The following is a 22,569-nucleotide window of genomic DNA, read 5'->3' as shown; positions in this document are numbered from 1 at the left end:
ACAAAGCACATCCCTTGAGGAACTGTCCTGAGTCCAGAGGCTGCAATGCCCATGGTCGGAGGCAGAAGAACACAGCAGGGCCTGGGGTGGGCCGGGTTTCCAGCTGTCAGCAGGGAAGGCTGCCCCCTCCACACATCCACCTCATGGTCTGACCCCCTCCCTGGGTGTCACGAGACCACGTGAGTGAGACCGGGAGTGGAGAATGGGCCTTACCTGTCCAATCGCAGCCCAGCACCTCCAGCCGCATCCCAATCCCTGCTGGGGACCACCGCTCGGGGTACACGCGCACGTACTGGGCAGGAACGGGGTCGAATCTTCGGATGTCCGGGGTGTCGTAGTGCATGTTCCCTTCAAAGAGCTGCAGGAGAGACAGGCCATTGAGCCCTTGTTCTGTGGGATGCCCTCCCCTCTCCTCCTCGTCTTCCCTTTCTCCTCCCTGCCCTTCACATCCATCCAGAAGGCAGCCTCATAGTCAACTCGCTGGACGTTACAACCCACAGGAGCTCCATTCTCAGACCAAGGTTGTGGTTCATTTGGAAGATGCCTAGGGTCCCAGAAACATGGGAAGGAGGGAGCAAATGCAAGTGGCAATTGCCAGGTTCTGTCTTCTATCCTGTGATGAGAGACTGAGGACTCGGGAAAGAATTAGGCTCTGAATGAGCCCTAAGCTGGACTTGGCTGGAGAGCGGAGAAGTGAGCTTTTGGCTGCTTTGCCCATTGTCTTAGAGGCTCTTGTTGTTAATGCTTGAAAGTCTAGATGTAGATAGTCCTCGCTCATTGCTAGCTCTCAGGTCACGGACAGGGTGAAGGTGGAGTGGCCGTCCTCTTCTCTAGGCTCATGACAGCACCCTCTCGCCACATATTTGATAGTCTGAGACTATGCTCCTCAGTTTTGTTTAGCAGAGGCAATTCTGTCACAACAAAGTCACCTGGAGCCCCGCTACATGCGCCGAGGACAGTGTGGCTGTCCTGGTCAAAGGCTCAAACTAGAGCACATGTGGAAGCCACCGACCTGGGCGATGACGGTGTGGAGACGTGCTAGGGGCTGTGGCTGGTTAGCACCTAGGGAGGTAGTGCGGCCACCTCACTTGCAGGATGCCCACATTCCAGAAGGGGGCGCTGTCATGGCGAGGCCCAGGCCCCGACCCTGGCTAAGATCACCTCCTTTCCCAGGCTACCGGAATGGTCAAGCAGAGCCAGGGTCAGCGCCCCCCGGGAAAACCCATGGGGCGCTGTACCCACTAAAGATCCTAGTTACCAACTCCTGAGCCTCTCCAGGCTTCTAAATTGTGAGCTGGGTGTTTACGCCGGCACCGTAAAGCCTCCAAACCAGCCCGTGCCTCTGCATTAAGAATGGAAACATTTGCTGAGCAAAAAGGATCAAACAGAGACGTGTAATTCCCCTTCTTTGGTAGGGGCCTGCTCTTCTGAGGAAAATGAGGGTAACTTAACAGTTAGGATCAGAATGCCTGAGAACCCCCAAGATGGACCTGGTGAGGGACAAAGACACGGTTTCTTTTCCCCTTGCTGGGGCTCCTCTGCACCTTTCTCCCTGGGGTGGGCTGCGCTGGCCTGGGTAAGTTTCTCCTGCCTCTCCCCAGCCTCAGTGTGAGAGGTGGGAAAGATCTAAGCAGATTCAAGACTGGGAAAATAAAGAGGGCAGAGACATCCAAAAAAACAGTTGTTTTTGGAAGTAATCCCCTAGTTTCTATAGTCTAGCCTCCAAAAACTACATCCCATTTGGATGTCTGGCCAGTTCCAAGGAAACTTCATCTGAAAGAGGGTGTAAAGGGTGTCAAACTTTACAGAAAGGCAGTGCTGAGTGATGGGTAGGTGTCTGTGCTCTGGAGTCAGGCCGTGGCTGAACTGTGGCTCTCCACACGTATGACCCCAGGTCATCAGCCTCAGTTTTGTCACCTCTAACATGGCAGTGACAAAACCATCGCCCTTCCAGAGATGCTGTAAGAATTAAATATGGCATTTAGCTGAGTGGCGGGCACAAAGTAACCGATCAATTAATGCCTGTTTTATTAGAATACAGGGGTTTGGTGAGGACTGTCTAGCTGGGAAGGCAGCACCTCCCAACTTAACTTCCCTGTCTGGGGTAAAGTTAGGGAATCTTCCAGAAATGACTTACCTTCGGCTGCTGGGTCCTGGGGTCCTGGATGTATTCCCAGTCTCTGCCATTTAGGCTGTAGGAGACTTTGAACTTGCGCACAAACGCCCTGGCTTCCACGGCAGTGATGCTGTCTCCTCCGCGAGCCCCCTGGATGATGATGCCCTTCACTGTCTTGGGTACGCCCAGGTCCACCTGAAGCCACTCCTCGCCTGGCTGGGCCTGAGGGATCCGGGGGAACCAACCCGAGCGGCTGCTGACCAGGCGGGCGGCGCTGGGGCTCCAGAGGTACTCGCGGGTGGAGGAGGCCGAGATCTGAGAGTCGGGGATGAGGCCCGAGAGCAGCCCCAGCATGTTGGAGCAGGGGGCATCTGTGGAGGGGAGGGGGATGCAAGAGCTCGCAGCTGGCACCCTGCCTACCGGGTACCACCTCCCATCAACAGGGAACTACAGAAGAACCCAACTATCAAATGCTGTAAGTAGGCACCGATTTCTTCGCATTATGGTTAAGAGCCCAAACTAGGAGCCAGATTGCCTGGGTCCCAGTGTGTTTTGTTGCTCACTAGCTGTCTGACCTTGGGCAAATGATTGAACTGCTCTCTGCCTCAGTTTATCTAAGTCTAAAGGAAGGCTAGTGGCAGAACTTACCTTTCGGGGGTTGTTACGGGGATTCCACCAGTTACTACACAAATGCTCATGGCACAGCGCCTGGCAGACCTAAGCATCTCACACTTAGCCAAGGTTCTCATATCCTTGCCAATGACACCAGTCCCCACTGAGCCTCCCAGGGCGGTGGGCGCAGGGGAGCTCAGCTGAGCCCTGAACCGCTTCCTGGGTGACTGTTTTCCCAACCGGATGGAGACATACCTGGGGTCAGGTCTTTGCTTCCACTCGTTATCACAGTTCTTTACTACCTTGCATCCTTTGCACATGCTGTTCCTGCCACTCCAAATGCTGTTCCCCTCGGTCATCATCAGAGTAGCCTTTACTCATCCCCAGGCTTTACTACCATGTCCTCAGAAAGCCCAGCCCCAAGCTTCCAATCAACAGTCAGTTAGGTCCCCTCAGCCACTGTTTCTCAAGCACCTGATCTTTTTCCTTCAGACACGCGTCCTAACTGATAACTATCCGGTGCTTGATTACGTTATTATCTATGTTGCCACCAGCCTGAAAAGGTTTCATGACGTTAGAGACCCCATCTGCTCGTTCACGTCTCCTGTCCACTTTCATTCCCAGTGTGGGGCCTGGCGCACAGCAGGCCTTCAAGAAATACTTGTGCAGCCAATGGCCGAGTGGCGAAGACACGGGTAAATGGCTACGGCAAGACAGGGTCTGCTGTCAGGGAGCATTAGATGCGCATAAACAGAGTTCTGGGTAAAAGCGGACCTTCAGGGAAGGTCACGCGGTGCAATCATGCCATTTGCAGAGGGCTGGAAGGTGGGAGCAGAGCCCGGGGCACGAGCAGCTTCCCAGCCTTTAGCGGGGCTCCCCCTCACCTGTGACCCGGCAGCCGAAGAGCTCAAGCCGCAGGGCGATGCCGGAGTGCCAGGTCTGGGGCCGGACCCTGACGAACCTGGTCAGCAGCGGTGTGTGCAGCTTGTTCAGAACCACCTCGGTGGCATCGTTGTTGGCTTGGAACACCTGGAGCGGAAGACGGGAAACCACCCTTGACGTCCCCGTGTGTAGCTTGGCCACTCACACGGCCTTTGAAGGCGGTGCAAAAGTTCTGTCGAAAATCATTTCCCTCCAGTTTAAAAATAATCAGTGCGTTTGTTGTTTGGGGCTTCGATAGAAGCACCGTGAAAAAGAAATTTAATTTCCCACACTGCTCTAACTCGAGAACAATCAACGGTCTTCACGAAAACTTTTAGAGGAAAGGAAAATTTTGCCTCTGGCCGAGAGCAAGCAGAGGAAGGCGCCTTGACAAGGAAAACACTTTGAGAAGCAGAGAGAGGGAGAGGGGCAAAAAAGGGGGAATATTCTTTAAAAATGGAGCAGAAAGGTCATCTTTTAGGGCTTGGCAGACCTCGCTCACTAGCTTGAACTTGATTCTCCCCCTCCGTCATGGTGCAGGCAGATAGGAATATTCGCAGGGTATTTTTATAAAGTGCTTCAACAGTTGTTTTGTTAGTTACTTTGAGGCCTCCCTGCTCCATGACCGGGTGAGAGCTTGGGGGCCGCCATCTACCCCTAATGGCCCTGTGTCAATCAACACTTTCTTGGTTCTCTCTGGTCTTTGTTGTAGGGTCAGGGTTGCAGACAGTCTCTCAGAGTCCCGCTCTGGCTTCCTCTCACTGTAATCCCCGCCCTATAATGAAATCCATCTCTGTCCCCATCTGACCAATGCATGTCTTAGGGGAGGAAAGGCTTTTTGGAGTAGCTTCCAAGCCAACATGGTAGGAGTAAGTCCTAGTTTACCAGATGGCCCAAATCAATAACTGCCATATGGACCTTATGTTTTTCCGTGCTCTCCATTAAAACAAAAGTAGCTGGCGCAAGTATATGTGAGTTTCTCTTGGTTTCTCTGGCTAAGGGTGGGGGGAAAGACCAACCGACCATCCCTTCTAAATCATACCTGTCATAGCTTTAACAACCAAGAGACTTTGCAAATCTACTCACAGCCAGCTCTACAACAACTAGCAATTTCTTCTGGGTCGAGGGACTAAATACTTCAGCTCATGATACCTATAACATGCCAGTTATTTGGGCACTGACAGGGCTGGAACAAGACGACGAGGGAAACTGGTATGCCTGGATACCCCTGAGCCAGACACGGTGTAAAAACAATTACATCTAGAATGCCCCAGGAGGTAAGCGTTATTATTTCTGCTTTATTGACAAGAACACGGAGGCTCAGAGAGGTCTGTCCGGATCGAAAGCCCCTGCCATGGTTTTAGGCTGTAGGCTTGTGGCTTCCTACACTGCCTGTCATCTCTTTTTAACATATTTGCAGCGTTTATGTTGTTGGCTAGGAGTCTTGGAGCCTTTAAGGTCTCCAAGCATGGGCTGAATGGAGGTGGAGTTGCTGTTCAAGGATGTGTGTTTATAATCCCGACTCAGAAAGCTCTGGGTAACAGCAGTGGGCTGCACGGTGGCTTAGAGCTAATTAACAACGTGGTCCTTTCTTTCCCACGAACTGTAGCTAGGAGCTCTGCCATTTGGCAACCTTGAACTCTCCATATTTCCCACTTGCTGAGGTCAAAAGTTAGAGCCATTTAATAGCACAGCACGAGTGGTGGGGGTGAAGGGTAAGAGACGTTACACCTTATGCAACCAGACGAGGGGAAGTGGCTCGCTTAAGACAGATGGGAGATCACTGGCCCACCATATTCAGTTTAAACCCCTTGCTCCTGGTGCTGAGCTGGCCGACCCAGGGGAGCTTCCCTCATAGCCTGCCCAGCTTGCTGCTTCCCGTTCCTCCCTGGGGAGCCTCCTGCCCAGTCCTAAGGCCAAGTTCCTTCCATTGCTGCCTTGCTAACCCACAGGGAGCAAGAGGCAGAACTGCTTGACCACCCGTCTCTCCCAGGTTTGATTTGGCTGCTTCCTTTACAGTGACTGGGGACAAAGAGGGGCCAGAAAACAAAACAAGGGAAGAATGACCAGGGAGACAGGAGGAAAGAGGCTTAAGGTCAGACACCTGCAGAAAGGCAGAGGGAGAGAAGGGGAGAGAGGTACTCAAGCCTCTGTAATCTTAATCTTGGAGAGGGATGACCAGAAAAGGAGACAGGGCACAGGACAGCTCTGGCCTGGCCATGCCCAGTCCATGGCTTCTTGGGTGCTTCTAAAGGACTCTGTAGCTCTGAGAAAGGAATGGAGGAACTGGATCCAAGAGAATGAGATTAATCAGTTCTCCTAGAATTCAGCACGAGGCAGAGGCTCCCGTTTGTTTGTTTTTTTTTTGTTTTGCTTTGGCAGGGCAGAAGCAAATGCAGCACTTTGCTTATTTGGTGAGGGTTCTGGGAGCAGTGAGGGGCCACCACCAGCCCGCTCCCTGAGGATGGGGATGGTGACGGTTACTGTGTGTGGCTTCCATCCGGAGATGCTGAGGAATTCATATGGGGAGGGGAGCTTGGTTTGTCATGTGAATACAGAACTAGAGCGTTGAGTGGATTTGAACTTTAACACAGCTGCTAATCCACAACATACACACCACGCTGTTACCGTTTAGAAACACAGCACGTCTTATGTGTTTTTAATATCCAATTTTATCTTATCTGACCCCTTCATTTCTCAGCCTTGGCAGACAACAGTGAGAAACCTTTTCCTCCCTCCCGCTCAGGAAGGAAATGACTGTGTCGTTGGATTGCCTTTGGGCGGTTGGTATGTGCGTGAGGGTGGCTGCACGTGGGCATGGCCACGCCACACGCGAGTGAGCCGGTCTGGCAAGGGGGTTGGTCTTCCCACAGACGCATGAGGTCCCAGACTCTGGGTGAACCCCCTGGGTCTCTGCCTCCGGTGGCACCCGTTGGAGGGGGGACGGGCACATGGTTTCTCTGCGGAGGCCACCTAGCGGGCTGCTCCGACTCAGCTCCATTCTAATTCTGTTTTGCTCACTCTGCTCCTGCCCCTGCCTGGAACCACATGAAGCCTCATTCAATGTGGCCTCAAATTATCCTTTGAGTTTCTGAGCATAGCTTCTTCTTGGTTTCCTGTTTGCCCTTGACCTTGTGCTCAGATCTGCCCCTGCTCTCTCGACCCTTTGCTGAAGGAATACCACCTTATGTGATTAAACTCGGGATACGCCTCACACTCTGGGTGTGGCGGAGTGGGGAAAATAATCCCCAAAACGCCTCTGAAGCAGGAGCCAGGACACACAGAGGAGGCAATTATCTCTACCTCCCCCAGGCCTCAACTTCCTTCTCTATTGAATGAGTTGATTTGGAAGGCCTTTCCTGGCTCCTAGACTCTAAGGCTTTCTGCGTAAGAGTTTCCACCTACAACTGCCCCAGCAAGCGTCCACTCTCTAACAAGGCATTTTAGTTGTCCATTGTCCCTTACAGCCCGTGTGCTTCGGTGGATGAGTGCTGTGGGTTTTAATACCCTTCACATAGTGCCCAAAACACACGGTGAGTGCCTCGCTCAGAGGGAGGGTATACCTTGTTGATGTTTTCGCTCAATAACAGTTCAAATTATTAATAATGAAAAGTAATGAATAACAACACCTTAGTCCTTCCATATCGTCTTTCACCCAAAGATATCCAAGTGCAATTTATGAAAATCCATTTTTAATGAAATATTAAGCAGTTTCTATTTCTCCTGACCCAATGGATTTACAAGGTCTCTATTTTTCTCCCCGCATCTTCCTATTTATAGCTGGTAAATGCTATCATATATTATACATCTTTATGACTTTCTCAATGCTTCTGTGGTTTCAGAATCACCCTTCATATGTTTTCTGATCAAATTCTCTGAGATGGATTCTTGGCATCTAGTCTAGGCGCTGCAAGGTAAGGGGTTGTGTGCATGGGAAATGATGCCAGGAAATTGGTTTTATTCCCTACTCCCCGCCGACTCACTGAATCACGATAGGCAAATCAATAATCCTTAGATACCCCGGTTTCTCCTTCAGGAAAATAAAGTCCATAACAGGCTTGCAGGTAAACACGAAAGTCCACCAGCCCTCCCTGCTGGCTCCAATGCCCGCACGGCACCCAGGACAGATGTTACAGTGAAAGTGACATCGAAAGTAACAAATGGGTCTCTGTTCAATGGGCCAGGTTCAAGTTCTGAGCGCCATTGACTCTCACGTCCTAGTTCGAGGCCATAACTTGACAGTAAGGTGTCCATCATACTGAGAAGACTCAGTAGATCATCAGTGTATGGTACACACCCAGATAAGCATAAGACACCCAGATCATCAAAATGTGATGATAACACGTCATAACATCTGTTTTAAAAGCTGGCTGTCACAGATGGTATACATTTTTGTTAAAAAAGAAAAACGCTAATAGGGTTGCTTTCCCATCCAAAAGAAAACCAGAAGTGTGTTCAAGGCGTCCCTAGTTTTTTGTTTTTTAAGAGGTAAGGATGGCATTGACTGATGTAATTATTAAATGATATGTATGTGTGTGTGTGTGTATGTTGAACGCCTAGATTTCTTTAAGTGCATCTCTGTAAACCAAGTTTAAAAAGGAATTCAGGGAACAAAGTGGTTTGGATAATCCATTTGGTGCCTTGCTGAATTCTGAACATAAGCCAACACTTTCCCATTGATTCTTGGGACCGTTGGTTTACCTTCAGTGAGAACCAGTAGCACTTGAAAAAGTCTCTGATTTGCACCTCTGGGGGGGTGGGAGGCACCTGCCAATTAACATGGCTGCTACCCAACATCCCAGTGTGGTTACTTTCTACACCCCGACCAGGAAAAGAAAACCAGCATGTTTTGACCACACCTATGAGCTCCTAAGGCATGGGCTCTACTAGTACGTAAAATAAAAGAAAATAATATATGTGACCTAAGAAACATTTAGCCAGAAGGCATCCCTGATGGTTTTGAGGTCATCTTTTCTCTAGTTTTCACCCCATTTCTTGTTACAGCCACCTCTCCCTGCTGCCCTGTCCTTAAGTCTTCTTTTAAGAGTATGCGGCTACTTTAGCAGAGCAGAGAACAAGTGGAGTGCGAGCCAAGTGGAGGCCTCTCCGGGCAGGGGTGTTTCCTGCCAGACCCACGACCCTCTCCGACACACCACCCATCTCCGCCGTCATCGCCCAGGGGCCCGGGATGGCGTGGCCACTCCACGTCCACCACAGTCTTTGAGTTCCTTGGCAGAGAGACAGGATGCAGGCTCGCGGTGTCAGACGGCTGTCTGCCCTTCCTCAAGCAGGCGGGCCCTTCAGTCCACACACGCAGGCTCCCGTTACGTGCACTGCCTTCCACCCGAGTAGGGCTTTGGGATTCAGTCTGCACACGCCTTTCTCTTCGTTACCTATGCTATGACCTACAGTTTATTCCCATTTTGCTGTAAATATCTGAACGTGGCCAGCTCCAGGGACTGCAAAGAAAGCAGGCAATTTTTCAAAGGCAACGCAGTGCTGGAGCCCTGAGGTAGAAATTGTGCGGGAGATGTTCTTCTTCTTCCTTTTTTTTTAATAAATATTTCTCTCTGCTAATAAATGTTTCATTGCTTCCAAAGTTCTCCTTTTCAGTCTACTTGGCACGGACACTTAAGGAGGAGGAGAACGAAGCAGGCAGAAAAGAGGTGGCATGAACGGAGGGCAGGGACTGGGGGACCAGTGGCACACGTTAGAAATTTCTCTCCGCAACAACTGAGCAGACTCATCCTTGTCGCAGAACCAAATGCCTGTCTTCTGTCCCCCGCCTCCTTCCCTGGCATCTTCTCTAAAACCAGCCACCGGGTCTACACATAAAAATAAACTGTCAATCAACGAACACCATCCTGTTGAATGAATCTGTTGCACTGAACAAGCGAGGGGTGGGGGGCAGGGTAGGGGCACGGTTGTACTCGGGGAGAATGATGTTAAGGCAATGGACGCTTTTTTTTTTTCCTTTTTGTAAATCATGGCCTTGACAGTTCTCTTTTAAAACTCCTCCTTAAAGACTATAAAAAAATTTTTTTAAAGCTGCTTTCATTCTAGTGGATGTGGGAACTCAGCCAGACAGAGTCAGAAGGGATGCGTCTCATATATATGTGTATACATATACAGATATGAGAGAGAAGCGGGGGAGACTTTCAGGGAGTGGAAGAAGGGGGGCAGGGCGGAGAAAATTCCTTAACCACCAAATGCTCATTTTTGACCATGATGCCCTCCTGTCTCCTGCTCCTTTACTTAGGGCTGTTTTTGTCATCAAGCAGTTCTGCTGATGCAAAGGAGGAGACAGAGGAGCAGGAACGTGTCATGGGGTGGAGGGCGGGGGAGGCCGGTTTCTTCCTGAGGGTGAGGGTGGAGGTGGGTGGGACTGCGCATCCCATCTGTGTGTGCCTAGCGGGTCCCCGTTAGATTTACTGCAGGATTATGTTACCCCCATCGAGACGCTGAGCCCTGGAACATAGCATACTAACAGGATTAGGGTTTCGGGGCTGGAGACAGGAAAGCACCAGGGAGAAGAGGAGGGGAGGGCAGTTCAGGGATTTGGGGCTGGGGGAGAGATGGTGTGGAGGAGAGCGCAGCATCAGAGCAACGGAAGGGAATGGCCAGTGTCCTCCTGGAAAGGTCGGGAGAGAATCACAGACATTCACACACGGTCACATTTTTTGAGACGGCACCTTTAACTTGTAGGGGGGCAGGAGAGAGCACAAAAGGGTATGAGGCGTCACGGTCCCGAGCCTATCTGCCAACCGCCTTCCTGTTCCAGTGCGATCTGAGCACATCTCCGAGCAGGGAATGGTGAAGGCAAAGAACCCGGCAACCTAGCAGATGAGGTGTTCACGCCAATGCTCATCTAGAGACGCTGGGTTTTTCCAGCCCAAGCAAAATGACTACTCCTTTTATAAGCCCTGCTCGCTTGCTCTGTCCTGTTGGCCTCTGCGCAGCAGTGAGATGGAAAGCATCGGGAATTTGGCAGGGAGCAGCACAAGCGCCAGGGAGGCTTGCCTCAGCTCCCAGAGATAATTCAGCACCCATGGGAGTTGGGTGAAGCCAGCCACAGGAGCCCAATAGAGAAAAGGTTCCAAGCTTATGTGTAATGACATTTTCCCTTGGGCTTCCTAAGTGGAGAGGCTAAAGGTCTGAGCTCATCTCATGGCAAATGCGTAAGGGACAAACTTAATTACCAGGGCCCTGGATTCTTCTCTGTTATAACCGAGGGGAGCAGAGAAACTGGGGGACGTGAATTTCAAAAGGACATCGGCCCTTCTCGGAATGCACACAACCCCGGCTCAACAGGACAACTGTATGCATGACTTCTGAAGTCTGGGGCCCATTACCAGCTGACAGCTTGAGTCACTGTCGTCATCTTATGCACAATAAACAAATCTACAATGAAAAGGATAAGGGGAAGCTAGTCATCCAACAGGAGGTAAAAAAAAAAAGTATTTTTTTGAAAATTACACATTATTAATTGGGGGAACAACTGCATCCCTCACAGAGGAGTGAAGCCGAGGAGGCTCGTGTTCGTCGGGGGCAGCACCAGTGCAGGGCCCATCAGATGCAGGCAGAGGCCCAGATGACTTGTCAGGTCCCTTCCAGACCTACGATTTTAAAAGACGCAGATAAATATCCCATGGGGTCTTGTTACTTTTTAAATTGATAACTTGCTTCTGCTCAAGAAGATCTCAAGAAGAGATCTGTGGACCTAATATATTAATTCTGTGTGCAGAGAGCCTTCCATCTACCAATCCCAAGGTGCTCTGCCGACAGCAGCTGCGGCTCCATTCCACCTGGGCAGGCGGAAACACTGAGGCACGGGGCATTCAGAGAAATTTCCAAGGTCACACAATGCATCATCTAAGGGTATCTGAAAATAGTTGCCACGTGGTTCTGTTCACTGACAGATGCGGGGGGTTTGGTTTTAGGACACCACTCTCTCTCCTCTTAAGTCTCCGGTAATTTCACAGACGGTTTTAAATTCTCAAGTGGCTTTCAAAGCGATTTGTTTTAATCTAGAAAATAAATACAGGACCGAGAACTTTTGAAGTGAGGCGTTCGTGTGTCTTGAAGGCGTAGGGCCGAATCAAACACAAAGCAACCGCTCTCAGCTTTCCATCCTCGGGATTCCACGACGTAGCCCATTCTGGGATGTAACTCCAGGAGCCTGCCGTGCTGAGCCACACGGCGGGAGCACAGGTTCGGATCTCCACAGTAATGGAGGCTCTCCAGGAATACGTACGCCTCTTGACCCTTAGACTGAACATCTAGGAAGCCAGTTTCCCTCTGGATCCAAGATGATGTCAAGGCCTAGATCAGATCGCTGGGAACACCTTCCTGGAGATCCAAGCCCTGTGACTAGGTGACTTTCATGGGGACTCCATGGTTTCCCACGTCCCTGGGGCAAATTACTCTAAGAGTTTCCATTCCAGTCTTTGAAACAGCATTACATTCCGTAGCAAATGAAGTGGTGCCTGAAGGTTCTCTGATCCCGTTGGCAGCCGCGATTGCATTCATGTGATGGGCTTCGTGCATTCCTGCCACTCATTACAGGGTAATTCTGAAAATGCTTGGACCTCATCCCTGTCCCTCACCCTCCCATCCTCAATCTGGCCATCAAGATATATTTAGCACCCCCACAGACTCTCTCTTTGAGCCCAGATTTCTTCCAAGTACATCAGAAAAGCCAGCAGCATTGTGACTAAGAGCAAGGTAACCAGGGCTATGTCAACAGGAGATGCCCACGCTTGCCAAATAAGGGAGAAAGGAAGACAAGGGCTTTGGCTTAGACATATTAGGGCACTGTCCTCTGTCCCCCTGTCCTGACACCAGTCTTGGTCTCACTCCCTCCAGTGTGCACTCACAGAACCAGCAAGTCAGAGGTAAGTGGGGGCCTGGCCACGACCTCGAGCCTCCAGCTACTCCCATCTTTCTCCATGCCCCTCTCTTGGTCTTAGTGTACGTAATTGTGCCTTTAATTATAGACACATACACGAACCTTCTGATACTGTACTTACAACACTACATCTATGTTTGGGGTGTTATTAATATAGCTGGTGAAACCAAAAGCTGTAGTTTTCTACTTGTGGTTTCTGAAGAAATATCTCTGAAGAAATTTGTATAATCTAAGGGAGCACATGGGCTGGATATGGGCTCCATCAGGCGGACAAGCTCTCTGCCTTGTGGTTACACCATAAATATGCATAAGGAGGGCCCACCCTATAGGAAAATCATAGGTTCCATATTTATGGCATATGTAATTGGATAAGGATTTGGGGATGTGTTGTACATGTGGCTTGCGTAAGGGGGCTGTGTTTTGCCAGGATGCTTGCAATTCCCCCCCCTCCCCCCCACAATAGAGAAATGCCTCCCTCATAGGCAACCTCATCATGACCTACTGGATGGAAAGAGACAAAGAAGAGGCTGCTCACAGGCTGCAGGAGGCTAGAAAGAGCTCCTTCGTCTTCCTCACTTCGTGGCCAAGAGAAGGAAGTCGTTCCCCCACAGGCCCACGCCTTGCCTCAGCCCAGCCTGGGTCCAAATTGTAAACAGTGTTTCACAAGGAAATAGCACGGCCACCCCCTACCCCCTCCAGCACTCATTAATCTTGTTTTCCTCCGATTTCCCCAATTCCCTGGTCTTCAGCACACTGCATTGGTGCTGACAGTGTCCAGGGAGTGGAAACCAAGTTCCCACATTTCTGCCCCCAACGTCACCATCGCCTCTTCATACCGCGTGCTCAGGCCTGTGTCTGCAAAGCCTCCCTCAGCACCATGGAGCGGAGCAGGCTGCTGCCCTCACCCCTGCTATGCTTTGCTCACGGGTTCTGCTGTCGGAACTGTGCTCTCGAGCCCACCACCCAGGGCCCGTTGGCCTGGCACGGCGCCCATCATCCAGCGGCTACAAAGAGAAACTCAGCACTAACGATCGGCCTAGACGAAGCCTCTCCCCCCATTTGCCCCCGACGCCCCTCCTCACCCGCCTCCTCTTCATGGCATCGAATCAAACTGCAGCAGACTTGACAAATCTATTTGGCATGGTTCACTCAACTATTTCAACCTGAACAGCCCAGAGAGCTGCGCTGACGCTCCGTGAGCGGCGCAGAATCTGCACATTAAATACAGACATCTGGGCGATAGACCTGCTAATGACAGAGCAGCAGAGATCACCCCTGGGGGAGAGGGCGGGCTGGTCTCCCTCATCTCCCACCACACCTGCAGTGGGGCAAGGGAGTGTGGGGCAGGGGTGACACCTAATTGGCAGGCTTTCCGTTCTCCAGCCTCCTTCTAGGTAGCCAGAGAATGAATTATCTAATCGGGAGAGAAGGGGCTTTTCCTCTGCCCCAGCACTTTTATGTGGGCAGGACTGATTCACTAAAAAGCCAAACAACAACAACAAAATGAAAATGAAATTACCCCTTGGCTCCTGGGCAAGAAAATTTAGCCAAGGGCGAGAGGAGAAAGTGAGAGAGACAAAGAGAGAGAGAGAATAATGCATCCAATATGAAAAAGTTGAGAATGATTCCAAAGGAGCCCAGAAAGCTAAATTCAATTCTCAGGAATAGCTTCCCTGCAGAATGAATACCAGGGATAAAGCCAGGGAGGACAGTGTTCTGTCAAAATGTGCAGTGCTAAGGTATTTCCAAAAGCAGATTTCCTACAAATAGTGTTTTAAATAGCATCCCAGTCCATCTGCGTGCTTTTAAAACCAGCTTCTGCTACAGTATCCCTCTGGCCAGCACTGCTTAGTCACTGCGCCTGGCCGGGGAAGCCGTCAGGTGAAGCTCCTCTTTCTCCCCCAGGACCCACTCCGACTCAGCACTGGCCTTCGCCTGCCTGGCGCAGCTTCTAGGTTCTATCAATTTCTTCCTGAACAGGGTGGGTGGGGAGAGAAGGCAGGGAAAAGACTAGGTTGGGGTGAGGACTCAGCCCATGCTCCCAGCATCCAATGCTAACTCCGGCTTGCCATTTCCAAGTGATATTTGCAACTGAAATAAACAAAGTCAGCGAGAAACCAGACCTGGTCTAGGTCTTTCAATTAAATACCTCACTTTCTCTATTCATGAAATGAGGAAAGTGTGTGTGTGTGTGTGTGTGTGTGTGTGTGTGTGTGTGTGTGAGAGACAGAGAGAGAGAGAGAGAGAGGGGGGAGAGAGAGAGACACCTGGTAATATCTAGAAGTCGTGATTTTCAGATGAATGGTGCCATGTTACTATGGCGATTTTAATAATAAAAAAAATCCACTGCTTTAAAAACTCACATTTCCCGAGCAAATCAGTGCCGACATTATAGTTCGGCATTTTCTCGGTTCAAGGTTTCCGGTCGCACCAGCGGGGACCAGCAGCCTCGAGGCAATGGTAGGAGCCGAGGAGGCTGTGTTTGGAAAAGATCTTTGGCTCTCTAGGTTTGGTCCCACGTGTCCCATTTTAATCATTCACAACTCGACAGGCAGGGGATCTGTAGCTCTAAAGAGGACGGTCTCTTTGCCTGTCCCCACGTCCATTCAGGCAAGGACAGGCACTCTCCTCCCAAAGCTGGGAGCCAATGCATGACAGCGTTCTCCCCCTGCCCAGCAAGACCACCAGCCACTTCCAATAAGCCATCATACGCGGAGCGCACCTTCTAACCGGCGTATCGCCAGCGCCGGCCACAGGCCCGCTCACCGCCAGAATGCCATGTGTCTTAAGTAAGTGGAGCGCCAGACATGCATCCATGTGAACAACAAAAACCCCACGTCACCCACATGGACACACCTCCGGGGGCCACAGACATTGAAGGCACCAGCTGAGCGAATTCAATGCCTTGCTGCCAAGCATGATTGCCAGTTCAGATCCCATCCCTGACAAACTGAATTTCTCCTCATTATTTATTGTTCTCTTTCTTCTTCGGGACATTGTGATTCCCTCTCAGGATTTGTGCCCTTTCATTTCCAGACCTCGGTAACTCCTGAACTACAGTTTCATGTGGTTTTGTGATTGTTAACCCAGCATGTGGAAGGGACTCGGGCCATAAATGCTCAATGAGTCCTGTATAGGGAGGCACGGACTGGGAACACATTTTCTCCTTCATTTGCAGTCAGAGAGCACTCCGCAAGCTTGCCTGCTCTCTCTCTCTGCTGTGCAACATGTAACAGCAGCCAGGCTGTTGGAGAAACTGTGTTTTCCAATCGCTTTAGCATAAGAAAGAATATTTTCAGGGCCACCGCCTCCCGTGCCTCCATCAATTATTTGAGCCTCACGGAACAAGCCCCCCTCCCCCCTTTGGGGTCAACTTGAAGCTCCTCTTGTCCCAAGCCTCCTGCACCACCCCCGCGTGCCTTCGAGGTGGGGATATGGGTTTTACCTTGTGGTTTTTGCCATGCCGGTACACCATCCAATCTTCACCATTAGTGCTGACTTCCAGCTTGTACGATTTGACATAGTAGCCATTCTGGGTTTCCCTGGAAATCGCGCCTTGCGTGGCAATGGCTGTAAGCATGGTTAGAAAGCGCAAGTCCACCTGAGGAAAGGCAGAGGAGGAATAAGGGGGTTGCAGCTCCTGAACAGGAGGGCATCACCTTGCTTTTTCTTCAAAGGACACAAATGTAATACTCAGCTTACAAGTCATGTCTGCGATTCACTCAGAATCAGTGTGAACTAGATGGTTCAACTCAACTTACTTGACACTTGATTGGACCCCTTTGAAATTGTAACTTGATTATTTTTCTTTTTTTTCTCTTCTTTGCAAATCTGAATAGACAGTATTCAGTTTATCTTAAAAGGATCCTTGCACATCTAGAACCATGACCCCTTCTTACTAAACTACAGCCTGCCTTATGTAGCGAAAGCAGATGCTATTCTAAGGAACAATGGCTAAATCCACTCCGCTCCACCCCACTCCAGTCCAGTCCAGTCCCATCCAATTCACTTATGATGCCCTAGCTGCAGCATCTCAGCTCAGGGCTGCCTCGCTCAGTTCCCGCAGTCCTTCCCCTCAGTCCCTCAATCCATTGTGTATTTAGTCACTCAGGTCACTAAAGGGTCAAAGAGCATGCAGAGTCTGCCCAAGCAATTAGGCTTATGCACCAAGTCCTGACCTTTTGCTCGATGAGGAAGATGGCCAACACTCTGAGGCACCTTTCTCCCCACAACACCAAACCCATTTGGAAATTGCTCGGTGTCATTCCTTTGCTGGCCATAGTGTTTCTTAATGGCAACCTCCGTGTGATCAAAAGTTAGCCAGCACTCACTGGTAAAATTTGATTCAGGAAGCATATATTGGCTACTTACTATCTGCTCAGCATAGTAAGCAATTTGGAAGATGTATGCAGAGCTGTATATGTGTATGATAAACAGCTGGATAGCAATACGAGAAGTTTATGATTGGGGACCAAAAATAAGGAGTAAAATCAATGGAACGTTGATTATACAGGAGAGCATTCTGGAAGCTTTGCAGGATTAGAAGGGTTTTTGGAGAGGCAGAGGAGAGATACAAAATGGCTTTAGGATTGTGCTGTTAGAACCTCTGTGAACTCCCTGGAAGTTTCTAAGTGGTGCTTCTCCCTTTCCTGTTGTCTGTTCTGCAACATCCTTCTCAGAACAGAGGTCATTGTGTCACATCAGAACTAGGACAGGCTTGTCAACGGGTCACAAGGCTGTCTGGTGTGTGTCATAAAAGCAGTCATTGCTCTAGCATGGACCCAGCAGCTGTTCTTCCCCGGGGGATGGGAGCTGGACCAGTCTGTGGTTTTAGGGGGAATTATTCGGCATCAACTGCAAGTCTTATTCAGAAGGAAGGCAAACAATAGTCTGAAAAGATGCTGCAGAGCATCTGGGCAACTAGAGTTTCGTTCCCGGTAGTGACATTTCCCCATGTGTTCTCCTGATAGCTATGTGCAAAACCTTCCTGGCAGGGCTCCCTCCAAATAGCAAAGATCATGAGAAGCTGCCATGCTCAGCTAGCGACTCGAGTCTGCCCTTAGGAAGACGCCCTCCCCCTACCAAGTCTCTGATGCCTCCCGGTGCCAAGAATGAGGAAGATCTGGAAGTGTTTATAGAATGTTCCATGGATTATCTCTACTGAGAAGCAAATAGCACCCAAGCCAAACAACTTCTCCAAGGCCTGCTAATTGTCACAAGGGCAGCGGCAGTGTCCATCCTACTTGTCATTTTATCCCAGCAGTTAGCACAATGCCAGGCTAAGTCTGATCGTGCCTGGCCCATGTGTTTTTGGATGGATGGATGAATGAGGTTCTCGCGGATGCTGTCTTTATTTTCTTTGTGTCCTCTGTCCGCACCAGCTGAGGAGCCACCTCTCTTGTCCACGATACACGTGCACTCTGCACTCCCTATGGTATCTAAGTACCTGGAGATATTCCTTGCTGGAATCCAAGTTGGGTGTCCAGCCATTGTCGTCACCATGGAGCCGGCTTTGCTGAGCTGTCCACCTTCCATCAGAGTAGGTAGAGGAGGCACTGATCTGTTCGTTCGCAATCCGGCCCGATTCCATTCCCAGAGGCACATTGCACTGGAAGTCTAGGGGGTGGAGATGGTCAAGGGCAGAGTTAGGTCTCTCAACCTCAAACCCCCGGGACCCTCACAATGTTGCTCCCTTCTAGGGGCAGGTCCTTGCAGGAACTCCCTCATCTCAAAGGCCTCATTATACACTCACATTTTAAACCACAACCCTGCCAAGTCACAGACACTGGTAACCCCTCTGGGTGTGAAAGACACCAAGTTGGACCTAAAAGAAGTCAGGCTGTGGGTAAATAAGAATCATCATACAAATTAAAAGTACAATCTAAAGGACAAGAACTGTTGGTGCTGCAGGCTATGGATGCTCAGACAGCAGATGCACCATTACGGAAATGCAGGTAAAACGTGTGAGACTCGTGGGGATCTGGGTGGGCTGATACCTTGTGGGAAGCTTGCTTTATTAATAAACACCCAGGAGGCACTTTTGTTTCTTTCTTTCACTCAACTGTCTCGAGTTCTGGCAGAAGACAGACATTGCAAAGCAGTAAATACCTGTCTTTGGGACACCTCTCCATGAGCACATGTGTGTCACTCCCTTCCGCTGAGCCACTTGTTGGGCAAATGGAACCAGAAGTTACTTACTCTGGCCATGCGCCATTAGCTCAATCGCTGTCCTTCCCATGGATACCACAGGCACTGGTCAATATTTGTGTGCGCATGTGTCTGAGAAAGACCAGCACTTTTTCCAGGTATCAAATCCATTCTCTAGCTCTGTGACTGAACCGGCCAATTGCGGAGCTTGGTGCAATTTGCAGTACTGTTTTCCTGTCACTCAATCTTCATGGGCTTTTTGAAGGAGCACAAAAGCAAAACCCAGAACAAAACCCGTCACCTTTCCAGCAGGCCAGGCTGCCATGTGCATAGGTAAGCATGCAGTAAGCTGTCTACAACCATGGCATCATGTCCCCAGCTCCAAGCGGCCTTCAACTATTTCTTTAGTACTTAACGTTATCATTTGGTTTCTAAGTGGAAATGGTAGCACATGTGAAGCACGTGCTAGAGGAGCTGATCTGAAGATGCGGGAGTTCAGAGTCAATGTGGGTGGAGGCAGGAGACTCACAGCCGGGTTGGGGTTTTCCCGGGTAGCCGGGACCAGAGCCGCACTTTATGCTTTGTTTGCATGGCACCTGGCACATAGGAGAAGCTCGGGAGCTGTGTATATTGGAAGCATGAAGGGAAAGTGCATGCATGTACCAGTCTAGTGAGAGAAGCTCTACCCGGGGCCAGAGATGTTTAAAGTAAAATATATATATTCATATGAGAGAGGTGTAAACATTGCTTAGTTTTCTGACAATGGCCACTGAGACTTAGAGAGACAGAAAAATAGCCACTGACTCAAAAAATGTTAGCACAGGGTGGGGGACTCTAGATAGATATCCTAACTAATCTCCCTTTCATTCATAGATGGTTCTGAGACTTACTCTGGGAATAACTAACTCTTGGTACACATTCTTACTTTTAAAGAAATGAATACTCAGTTGACATCTGTTCTATTTTCATTAATCTCTGCCTAGCAAGAAGATAGAGCCCCTGTTCCCTGACCTCAGATGCTACTATAAATTCTGGAGGGTTTCTCTCTCCTGCTCCCCCAGAGGCCAGCCTTTCTTCATTATACATCCTCACAGCCCTGGACTGAAGGATGGGACAGAGGTTCCCAACTGGCCAACTCACTGTCTGGTGGCTCTTGATGGACCAGGTAGTAGCGTGCAGAGAAGCCATCCCTGGCTACCGCCATGTCTGTGTGAAAGGTCAGAGAGAGGATTCCCGTCGACGAACGGAGTTCAGAGGGTGTTTTGGTCCCACAGTACTTGCCAATCAGGGGGCCAACTGGACATTCAAACAAAGACAAGTCAGTAGAAACGGAAGGTCAAACTACTCCATTTTCAATACATTTACCCTTGCCACAATCACAAGTCACTCCATAGAGCATTCTTTGGGTATGCCTTGACATCAAAGAATGACCAAAAATACATCTTAAGAACAATGTGTAGTATTTTTCCTGAACATTAAAAAGTACAGTTGACCCTTGAACAACACGAGCTTAAAGTGTGTGGATCTACTTATACATGGATTTTTTTGGATAAATATGGTACAGTACTGTAAATATATTTTCTTTTTCTTATGACTTTCTTAATAACATTTTGTTTTTCTCTAGCTTCCTTTATTGTAAGAATACTGTATACACCATACATAATATACAAAATGTGTGTTAACTGACTGTTTATGTTGTTGGTAAGGCTTCCCGTCAACAGTAGGCTACTGGCAGTTAAGTTTTGGGAGAATCAGAGTCATATGTGGATTTTCAACTGCATAGGCAGTCCAAGTATTGTTCAAAGGTCAACTGTACCTTCCCTGACCTGGCCTCATTCTATTCTCTCGCTCTGTTCAGGGATGGGCCAGAAAGCTATCATTTCTACAGAAAGCTTCCTGTTCTACAGAAGAATAAATTGAGGTTCAGAGAGGTCACATGACTTCCATGTTCATACGGCTAGGAAATAACACAGCTGGGACTCAAACCCGAGTTTTTTGACTAAGTCCTATGATTTTCTAAGGAAATGAAACTGCTTAGTCATCACGTCTCCATTATGGTGAATACTGACTACAAAAATGAACGACTGGTTTCTTCTGATACTGACTCTACTCAAGGCCTAGGTTGGCCTCCACCCAAGAAGCACTGGTTCCTCTGGGCCTTGAGTGATTCACCTTTTTGGTATCTGTGACTGTTTAATAACAGTAAAACCATAGTAATAATAATGGTGATGAAAACGGTTTACTTATACACATAAGAGACAGAGTTTAAGTGACCTGCCCAGGGTTGCAGACCTACTCAGAGCAGAGCCAGGATTCAAACCTAGTCAGTCTGGCTCTAGCATCCTATTTGGGCATAGAGGGTGGTCACTGAGTCATTTTCTGTGGACATCCTGACAACTCGGGGCAGAAAAGAGCATTACCGATAGGTTTTCTCATCCTCATTCGAGTATCTACTCAGTTTCCTCCTACCCTTCTCCAAAGAAATATCTCCAAGAAAGGAAACTGCCTTCCTGAAATTTCTCTGAAATCATTCTTGGTGAAGAATAAGAAGAGAAAGTCATCATGGGTCGTACACAAACCCTAAGGAACTCTGAAGTCTTTGTTCTCTCTCTTTTGTTTTATTGTTACTAAAACAATTCACAGGCGAAGACGAAGCTCCTGAGAAGTGGCTCATGATAGCGACATTACTTACCATGCGGAATGCCATCCCAGATGTCCAGCCAGTCGTATTTGCAGTCTCCTTCGCCCACCTGCAAAGGGTCGTGCTCCAGGTCAAAGGTCAGAAACTGCAGGATTATCTCCATCTTGGGTTTGGCCAGGATGGTAAAGGTACAGTCCAAGTTGTGTGGGTACTTCTCGGGAAACCCAGGGGATTCGATGGTCCCATTGGGGCTTGTGAAGTTTTTTGAACAGTCTTCGGAGCCTGTATGTCAAAGAGAACTGTAAGCATTAAGAAAGGAGAAGAAAATGCCTTTCTCTCCTGCCTCTGTCACATGGGTTGTTTACATGTTTGAGCCCCAATCCCCCTACTCAGGAGGCTTTTGTTTTCACTGGAGAGGCCCTTGAAGCAACATAGTCTTCACACCCACATCTCAAGCCTTTAAGTCAGACTTTCTTTAGGACAGAAATTAGGGGAGGAGAGCGGGCTTGCTCTACATAATACAGGAAGCTCAGCCATTGAGGAGTTGGGGTTAGAAAGAAGAGTGTGTGTGAGATACAGGGAGGGAGAGAGCGAGAGAGAGAAAGGGAGAGATTCCCTTGAAAAGAGGAACAGAGTCTTCTTTCTCAATTACTCAGCTGCTTGCTCCAGAAATGTAAGTTATTTCAATCCTTAAGGAAGGCTTGCTGATTGCCAGCAGGGAAAACAATGTTACCCCTTATTTATTGCTGACCTCAACACTAACCCCTATTGTCCCAGAGCCAACTCAGTGCCCCCTTCTCCCTCCAAGATCCAAGGTGCCTCAGGGGAGGGGCAAAGGGGAGCTCGGGTCTCATTCATGTCATGACTATATTAAAACGAGCTGCTCTGTAGTGGCCAGACAATTAACAATCGACGTTTGTAGCTGGTGGATCACAGCAGGGCGTTGGGGATGTTAAAGGCCGCTCCAGCAGCAAGTTAGGAAAAACGCGGCAGTGTACTGACATTTGGAAGGCTTCTGGTTCCTTTGTGGTACGGATGGCCTTGTTTTTCTCCAAAGCTCTTGCGTCTGCTTTCTTGGGACTCACGGAGGCGTTCTTATTAAATGCTGCACACATTCGCATCCCGGTGCAGGCTCCGAGGGCAGTAAGAGCTCCAAGGGGATTACAGCCACCAGATCTGCGAATGCCTCTAGGTGGAGTCACATGAAAAGGGCCCTCATGTGCT

General features: G+C 49.4%; 1 protein-coding gene and 1 long non-coding RNA gene across 4 annotated transcripts in view; one reads left to right on the top strand and one right to left on the bottom strand.

Annotated features, from left to right (window-relative positions):
* Positions 1 to 22,569, bottom strand: part of NRP2 (neuropilin 2) — a 117,394-nt gene that overhangs the window by 54,054 nt on the left and 40,771 nt on the right. For all 3 annotated transcript variants that reach the window (XM_039218007.1, XM_039218009.1, XM_039218008.1), the window contains exons 4-10: positions 21,397 to 21,627; positions 19,845 to 20,000; positions 18,004 to 18,173; positions 16,003 to 16,158; positions 3,613 to 3,757; positions 2,138 to 2,487; positions 214 to 358 (exon numbers count right to left, since the gene is read on the bottom strand). In XM_039218007.1, coding sequence (XP_039073938.1) covers positions 214 to 358; positions 2,138 to 2,487; positions 3,613 to 3,757; positions 16,003 to 16,158; positions 18,004 to 18,173; positions 19,845 to 20,000; positions 21,397 to 21,627 — 1,353 coding nt within the window. The remainder of the gene's footprint in view (positions 1 to 213; positions 359 to 2,137; positions 2,488 to 3,612; positions 3,758 to 16,002; positions 16,159 to 18,003; positions 18,174 to 19,844; positions 20,001 to 21,396; positions 21,628 to 22,569) is intronic.
* Positions 18,190 to 21,401, top strand: LOC120220820. Its single transcript, XR_005525666.1, has 3 exons — positions 18,190 to 18,511; positions 18,883 to 19,037; positions 21,348 to 21,401. It is a non-coding gene; the product is annotated as an uncharacterized LOC120220820 (long non-coding RNA).

Source organism: Hyaena hyaena, unplaced genomic scaffold (assembly GCF_003009895.1).
Source record: "Hyaena hyaena isolate Hyena2069 unplaced genomic scaffold, ASM300989v1 scaffold_729, whole genome shotgun sequence".
In the NCBI taxonomy this organism is placed as follows: Eukaryota; Metazoa; Chordata; class Mammalia; order Carnivora; family Hyaenidae; genus Hyaena; species Hyaena hyaena.
Note: the sequence above shows the minus strand (reverse complement) of the source record. Positions and strands in the feature narration are given on the sequence as shown.